Source organism: Magnolia sinica, chromosome 2, assembly GCF_029962835.1.
Source record: "Magnolia sinica isolate HGM2019 chromosome 2, MsV1, whole genome shotgun sequence".
NCBI classification, from domain to species: Eukaryota; Viridiplantae; Streptophyta; class Magnoliopsida; order Magnoliales; family Magnoliaceae; genus Magnolia; species Magnolia sinica.
In genome coordinates this window covers 135,906,989-135,916,207 of record NC_080574.1, presented here as the reverse complement: position 1 = coordinate 135,916,207, position 9,219 = coordinate 135,906,989, and the positions used below count along the sequence as shown (strand labels likewise).

The window sequence follows — 9,219 nt, the reverse complement described above, 5'->3', positions numbered from 1 at the left end:
AGAGAGAGAGAGAGAGAGAGAGAGAGAGAGAGTAGTGGTCTCCTGCGCCCGTCCCGCAAGAGACTTCCGTGCGCACCAAGGCGGACTTGCTTAGAGGGTATAGCCAGGGTGTGCTCAATCATATTGTATTCATGGAATCCACTCCACCCATTATTGCCGGACATGCTAAAATTAGCCCTGAGGCTCATCAATCAGTTATATTCATGATTTAGATGTGGCAAACAAAGGAAACAATGGAGAAGGGAGTAACATTAAGCTGATATTTGTGTTTTCTCTTCATCCAGGTTTGTATGACTTAATCAATACAGTCCACCTAAGAAGTTTTTAATGCTGGGCGTTCAATCACCACTGTTTTCATGTGGTGTGGTCCAGCTAACATTTGGATCTAGCTCAGTTTTTAGCTAATGCTGTAAAATGAGTATGATAGAATGGATGGACAGCTTGGATAAAACAAATAGGTTATTTTGAGGCCATGACCACCAGCTAGCAATCCATGTCCATTAGTAGGCAATCTACGTCGAGGGGGTTGTTGTGATAAGTATGTGAAGTCACCCAAATACTTGTTCCAGGCGGGTAATATGAGTAGAAACAGTGCACAGGGGCACTACATGTGCTTCCAATTTGCCACATTTTTTGGTTCATATTTTAAAATGAGCTAATAAAATGTGTGTGTGTATATCTATATATATGATCAATATCAAATGCACACATCATAGAGGACCACATCAATTTTACCCATTTTCTTCTTCCCAGCCACAACTTCTATAAAACTATCCCTCAAAAATTCATATTAAATGAACATTTCCTGATAAATAATCATCATTTCATTTGCATACATTTCTGGTAATAAAGGATTAAACAAATAGACCATGAAATAAATCACTTGTATGCTTATGCAACTTGATTTCCAAGTGTAAAGATTCAAATGAATGGACGATGTAGATAAAACACATGCATCAATATTGTTAAGGTACACATGTAGTGGATTTTCAAAGCCACAAAAAAAAATCTAAAATAATCTAATCATCCCGTAGTTTGCAAACCCAGATGGAATTTACGTTATATCAAATGCTATTCCATGCACTCAGTCTCACCGAATCGCACGTTCCAAACAGATCGCTCTAACAGAAACGGGATTTCAGTTTGGATGTTGGCACGTAACTATAAGCAAGTCACCGTCATTTCTTAAATATTGCAAATGTAAACTCGACTCGAAATTTCGTACCTAGCAGCATGCAACAAAAGAGTCGTGTGGGCCGACTTCGATGCTTGTGTAACATCCAATCCATCCGTTAGTAGAACTGGATTATAGTAGATAGGAGCTGAAAGATTAGGTAGATCGAGAACTCATGTACACCACAGTTTAGGAAAGAGAGAATGGAACACTACCGTTGGAACTTTCTTGGGGATGACTTTTGGATCAGGCTGGCATTCTTAGTGTCTTTATCCGACTCGGAGTCACCTTATGAACGGCTTGGATTGGTCCTACGAAGGTTTCAATGGTGGATATCTCCATATCTGCCCTTGCTTATGGTGTGACCCACTTGAGTATTGAAACAGTGGTGATTGATCCTTAAAAACATTTTGTGAAAGCCACGACAATTTTGGATAAGCTTATATTTATTTTTTCTTTCCATCCATGTCTGTGGTACCTTATCAACAGGTTGGATGGCAAATAAACGTTACAGTGTGTATTACAGTGGGCCTAAGGAAGTTTTTAATGGTGGACTTGCAATCACCACTGTTTCCTATGGTATAGCAACTGATACGTGGATCTGCTTTATTTTTAGGCTCATGCTCTAAAATGGTATGAAAAAACAGATGGACGGCGATAGATATACAATACATCCATCAAGGTGGGCCCCACCGTGTTGGGTGAGGCCGGGCCGCACCCAAGGGAGAAAAGTGAAGAAAGTCCTTGATACTCTGGCTGAGTAGGATGGATGATACTCGGGCACTGAGAGGAAAAATCACGGGCCCTGCTTTAGATGCATCATAAACCAAAAATACTGTTAGTTTGATTTATCTAAGTGTTTGATTGGTGGACATTTTATTGGACTATGAAGTTAAAAATATCCAACGGTTCTATCTCAGCAAATAAGTGCAGGCAGATCAGAGATTAGAATAATCCAAAGTTTCTGATTTTAGGATTTTAGATTATTTAAATTGTGTCCCACAATTTATACGGTTTAATTTGAGTTAATACATCCTACACCACGTGGATGCAGGTAACGGAGGAGAGAGAATGTTTTCCAGCTCCGGTAGAAATCTACTTAATCCTAGGGACGAGGGGCCCACCTTGGTGTATGCATTCGATATCCACACCATCCATCCGTTGTTTCAGATCATTTTAGAGCTTTAGCCCAAAAATGAAGCAGATCCAAATCTTGGTGGACCATAACATAGGAAAGTAGTGATTGATCATTAATGGACCACAAAAGGTTTGGATCAAGCTGATATTTGTTTTTTTATCATTCATCCAAGTTGATGTGACCTCATCAACAGGTTGGATCGCAAATAAACATTATAATGGGCCATAGGAATTTTTGTGGTGGGGTGGTCATCACCACAGTTTTTCCTATAGTATGGTCGACCTAAGATTTGGGTCTTCTTCATTTTTGGGATAATGCCATAAAATGATCTGTAAAAACGGATAGACGGCGTGGATGTAGAATAAAAATATCAAGGTGGGCCTTACAGTAGAGAAAATATCTAATCCGTTTCCTTTTAAAAGAGGTAGGATCTATCTCCTATTTTCATAGGATCCTGCTCAGAGTATCTATGGCGTCACTCAACTCTAACTTTTCTTGCCATCAAACGGCGACTTAATGCATAGTCCTGTACACATGACACTGACACTCCAACGGTTGAGATTATCAGATTTAGCATTCGTTCTGCAGTCATCTCATGTATAGAACTGAAGACCATGTGTGAGAGATCAGAACCGCTCATCTAGCAGTCCCCATTGTGTATGTCCAGTTTGTTCAGAAATCAGGCCAATCCAATCATCAGGTGGACCACTTGTGTACACACATTATGGGCCTTTTATCACTTCTATTAACTTTTCAATTATTTTCTTAATGTATGGCCCACCTGATGTTTGTATCAGTTTGTCCTTTTTAGCCATACCATCCACCCACAGGTGGGCCCACAACCCTTTTGTCCAAGAGGTGGCCTCAGCTAATAATGAATTGATTGGTCCAATCATGGAATAAGCAACCGTTGTAGAGGAGTGAATGATTTGAGTGCACCTGTGGTTGATTTGATTCAACATAAATCTGTCATTTAAAAGCACTCTTTAACTTCATGTTTTAATAATCAAAACCAATTTATATCATGAGATGAATGGATGGGATACCTCTAGTAACTGTTCATGAAGATTCTAAATCCAATCACTTCACATTTTCAAGGCTATGTCGGCAGGGTTTAGGGCCAAGACCTTTTACTCCCATTTGGATCATGGATGGGTCCAAGATCAGTCCATGGTTGAGGGACTAAGGCCTAGTCCTACCTTGCCCTTTGCAGCCCTTTTTAATGGAATATGTATATGACTGATACAGTTAAAATAACCCCCGAACACTTGATGTGACTAGAGTCATAGTCCAATCAACATGTCGCGAGAAGGAAGATTGTTCGATTCTAATGACATGTAATATGCAAAGGTTATGTGTAATAAGGAGAAAACGTAACCTATATGTGATTAACTACTTAGGCTACATTTATGAGCAATCCAATAAAGAAATAATCTAATATAGAAAGGTTAAATTACAAAGAACAATATATAAAGTACATTCCCTATGAATACAATAAAACTGCTCTGAATTGAAGCTTAATAAGAAAAACTCTCTACCATTGTATATGTTAGAAATAAATCTTTTCATTTTTAAAAGAAAATAATAAATGACTTTTTTGAGAATTCCTTGAGATTATTGGACCTTAACTTCAAGAAAATGAACTCCATCTTAAACACTGTATTGACTTATGTAAAAGAAATCTTCTATCAAATGCTTAGCCTAGCCTTTTCCTCAATAAAATTTACTTTAGAAGCCTCATTATCATTAGGCCTCATATGGCATCATGGATTTGAAACACGTGGTATTATAAATTTCCTGGAATTGAAATCCTACGGTCGTTTTTGGAAACCCTGATTCAAAATCCCATGTAATCCAACAATAACTGTGCACAGTATATTTATAGAGACTTGAATTTAATTACTAAATCAACTTTAATATCCCTAATTAGTATACATATGTAATGTTTGACACAATGGTTGTATTAAGCTCGTTGAAATATATATTTGGCTAAAAATGATAAAATTTCAAGTCTCAAATGAGCCACAAGCATAGGATTACAACCAAGCAACTAACCAATTTACATGGACAATCTTTGGACTGCCCAAATCATCCCATTACAACCAAGCAACTAACCAATTTACATGGACAATCTTTGGACTGCGCAAATCATCCTATTGTATTAATTTTAGTGATGCAGTTGATAACATGATTGTTTTGGAATATCATCAATGGGCCACATGCCAAATAGATTACTAGCCTAGTGATATACATACTACACGTGCAGCTCATGGGAGGATTTTAGATGAAATCCTAATTTCTAGGTTAGATTTCAAATCCTCTCTTTGAGTGGATTTGTAATTCCCTAGATTTGAAATCCCCGTTTACGTTATGCCAAACAAACATGGAATTGAAATCGCCTAAAATCCCTTCAAATACATGGTGACAAACAACCCCCTAGTGAAATGCCAAAAATACCCTTCTCAAGGTTCACAAACATTAATCCCTATTTGCTTATGTGTAATGTTGATGCAAGAATCTGGACCACCCTCTTCAGACCTCCGAGCACTTGCATCAAAAACACAGGAGACCCTGACTAGATTAAGGGACTCTCCAATGCCAAAGTTAGCTAAGAATCTGAATCTAACAGTGTCGAGGGTTTTAGGTCAGAGATTTTACATACCTTTTAAAGTAGATGGGTCCTCTATTTATAGTGCGGGTAGGATAGGGTAATCCGTGATCCTAAGCACGATCTCAGTCATTATGCGAGATGTGTGCGAGTGATGAATGTTGACAGTTACCCTAGAATTGCGTAGTGGATGGTTATGCACAAGTGATGGGTGTTGACGGTTATCTTAGAATCATGCGTATCAGAAGAAGGTTGGCCGCCCAACTAAGAAGGTAGGTCGACACGTCTCAGATCGGCGTATCATAGGTCTAGCCTCTTTGAGTGAGATGATACGTGATCATATGCTTGTCAGCCCAAGCTAACCTTGAAGGTAATTGGACCATATTTATCCACAACATATAACATAAGTTATATGCGCTTAAAAGGTCCATAAACCATGATGATCTTAGTGTAAGTATTTTAAGAATGACAAATACAGAGATAATCTACTAGATCCATACTAAAACAATGGGAATATGTGGAGCCATCTCTCTACAAGACATAGAAATGATGCATCGGTCGTATTCATCCATGTACTATCTTATCCATTAGTTTTTCCTATACTTCATCCTATCTTGTTTCCCAAAATCAATTTAATGGGCATGGATCAAATGAATATGATATTCTAATTTTGAAAGATAAAACAATCCATGCTAGGACCCTAGATATATGCAAGCCCAATTTATAACTCACACTAATAATTTTATATTAATCCAAATCAATCCATATACTACCACAACATGATTAACTGCATTTTATATGTTAGAGATGTATTTACTTACTCTTAAGTAATGTATATATATTCAGTTTCAAAATTACAGTAACACTAAAAATAATTTATTTTGTTCAACATATACTTGGGGAAAAGACGGATGGTTCCATATTCAGGCTCTTGCAGCTTCACCTATCATCTACATGGTAAATAATCCAATTTAGATAAGCTTTTGGACCTAATCTAGGTAAGGCTGGCAATGGGTCGGTTTAGGGGTCACCAAAATTAAAATTTTGAACAGGGCCTAGTTCAAAATTCAGTCCTGAACTGGCCCATTGCCAGGCCCAAATCTAGGTAGCGTTTGGGCTTTCAATTCATGGGCATGGTGGTCAAGTGATCGGAACCTTTGATGCTGTGGGACTCACTGTAGGATGACACATGCACCACAAATCACCCACTTTACAAGATTATACATGTAGAATATATGTTTGGGCTTTTACTGGTAGATTGGGAACCGTTGCTTTATTTTCTTTCTTGATCATTTTATTGTTGGCCACATATTGAAACATGTCTAGTTATTTTTAAATCTCATATAAATTGGTGCATGGACCATTCACACTGCTTATTATTCATTCAGGTCAGGCCCAACCCAACGCGACCATCTGATTCTGACTGGGTCCGGCCCACTCCGTTCATTAATTTCGCCAGATTATTTTAGGATGTGAAATTCAAATGGACCACACCACCAGAAAATATATAGGGATGGAAACGATTACCATTGGAACCTTCCTACGACCCATCCTATTTCAAAACTTGTGGGCCCCAAAAAGGTTTCAAAGGTAGGCTTTCAATCCCCACTGGATCCTATAGTGTGGCTACTTGAGTTTTTTATTTGCCTAGGCTTTTTTTAGCTTACTTCTTTAAATGATCTGGCTAAACTGATAGATGGAGTGGATGTCACACGGAAATCATGGTGGGACCCAGGCGGCTCCATGTAATAGGGGTTACCCGCAACTTGCTTCCGGGCATGTTGGATTTTTGTTGCATCTCTCTTCTCAACCATCTATTTGTGGCCACAAAATTGAAAGGTTAAGATTGTCCTATTGAGTAGAATTTTTGTGGGTGGCATATCCAAAGTGCAGCACAACAAATCAGCGGTCTAGATTATAAAGCCACCCACACTTATTGAATAAATCCCATACAAAATATACACTTCTGTCAATAAATTCAGTCCAAATTCAAATGAAAATCAAACATTCCAACAATCAAATATCATTTATTTAAAAGAAAGAAAGAAAGAAAAAAACTCAAAATCAAGAACCCCAACAATCAGACATCAATTACAATCCATTTGGAATCACGCTTTCTCTTCCCGAGAAACCGAGCCTCAAAATCACTAAGCCCAAGCCCAAGCCCAAACCCATTTCCATAACCGAACCCAACCCCAATTCCACAGCCCATACCCACACCAAACGCAAGGTTGAGATGGTTCCACGGCCCACCACCGTACCCGGCCCCACCTACAACCCCAACCCCAATTCCCACACCACACCCAACCCCAAAACCGCCTCCTGGGCCCAAAACCGCCTTGAACTTTGACTGGTTTTCTTCATATAGGGTGAAAGGAAACCGCTTCTCTCCACGCTCGTTGCTGAGGGTCTTCCAAAAGGGCTTGTGGGCGTCTGCCTTCTGTGCTCCGGTCATGGCCGAGGATGGTAAGGAATGAGTTTTTAGGGAGGATATATTTTAGATCTCGGAGAAAAAGCTTTGATACTCTGGTAGAATTTTATAGTTCATACACATGCACCTACGGTTTGCATACGTGGCATACAAGTAATTCAAATTGAACTGTCAAATTGTGGGTCCCAGTTTCACTGTATCATGAACCAAAATTACGCTTATCTCGATCATTTATCTATCAGATTAGTACACACAAATTGGACGGTTATAATCTTTCCTATGACCATATTTCAACGGACAAGCGTCCACGAATCAGTGTTAGGATTTTCCACCAATCTGGTTTTTAGGACCGTTATTACCAGTGGCCTCCAAGATATGTTTGGTCGGTCCGTTTGATTTGAGCTAGTGTCGCCATGTGTACAATATCTAAATGCATACTATAAACTTCGTACTCTCCCAGAGTATCATATAAAGGTAGAGGTTTGCTAAACCCACGCGAACATCGTCACACGCACCACTACAGTCAGTCGCCCGTGACAGATGTGTAGGACATCTGATCCGTGTATTAGCTGGACCCAAGGTTTAGATGTGTTACCCAGGAAATGAAGCTGGTAAACATTCATTTCATAAAACAAGAACGGTATAAAAGCGTCTGCATGTACTTTTACGCCGTCCATTATTTTTGTGAACGGCTGGCTTACCTTGTTGTTAACGGTCCAGGGTTTTTTGGTTCCTTCACGTTGACAGTGGTTTCCAGATGGTACACGGTGAGATGAAGTGCATACATGCGAGTATGGCACGTGTGGCTGAGTATTGATATGTGGTGTGGCGCTAGCAAACCTCAACAGCCGATGCAGCCGACGGTCATTGTTAAAGTGAAGGGAAACACGATGGAAACGCGCGAGTGTGATATGGAAGGTGCCTCGCTGCTTATGATCCTGCTTTCACACGTGCAAGAAGTAAGGGCCAATAGAGCATACCGTTAAAATTCTCTTTCCTAAATGTCAGTCCAGTCAACTGATCATCTGGGCCATAGAACCATTGTTCATTTTTGTAGCCATCCACCTGTCTCATGTAAAGTATTCAATGAATGGACAGGAATGGTTTTCTGATCAGGGGATAATTAGGGTGGTCCCCACATGAACTGATCTGATCTTGTAAACGTATGCCAAGTTGGCATACGTTCAGCATGGTATCTTCGCCATCTCACTCGCGCGGGGCATATGATGTAGCCGCCTTAAATCTCCAGAGGAATACGATTATCCGGAAACGGATTGACTACTCCCCCTGCCACCAGCCATTGGCTGATGGTCGGTGTTCTGTGGGACCCACCATGATGTATGTGTTTCATCCATGCCGTAAATCTATTTTTACAGATCATTTTATGATATTAAAGAAAAAATGATATATATATCAATCTCAAGTGGACCACATTATAAGAAACAGTGTTGAATGAACCTTGACCATTAAAAACGTTTTGGGGGCCATAAAAGTTTTAGATCAAGCTGATATTTATTTTTTCCCTTCATCTGGGTCTTTGTGACCTAATAAACATATTGGATGTAAATAAACAGTACAGTGGGCCCTAGGGGGATTTTAATGGTGGAAATCAAATCATTATTGTTTTTCCGTGGTGTGGTCCACATAAAATTTATATCCCTATCATTTTTTGTACCAACAAGTACAATGATCTGTAAAAAGGGATGAACGGAATGGATGAAACTACATATTTGTGGGGTCCACAGAGCACCGACCATCAGCCACGGGGCTGGTGTCAGGGGAGTAGCCAATACGTCTCCCGATTATCCATACTCATGCATGTAGCCTGTAGCAACTGTACGCAAATGCGTACACGCGCATTGAATCGA

At 39.6% G+C, this 9,219-nt stretch overlaps 1 protein-coding gene across 1 annotated transcript; it reads right to left on the bottom strand.

Moving 5' to 3' along the window:
* Window positions 1-7,000: 7,000 nt before the first annotated feature.
* On the bottom strand, window positions 7,001-7,375 carry LOC131228149 (uncharacterized). Its single transcript, XM_058223981.1, has one exon. The coding sequence runs from the start codon at window positions 7,373-7,375 to the stop codon at window positions 7,001-7,003; it is 375 nt and encodes a 124-aa protein (XP_058079964.1).
* Between the last annotated feature and the right edge of the window lie 1,844 nt (window positions 7,376-9,219).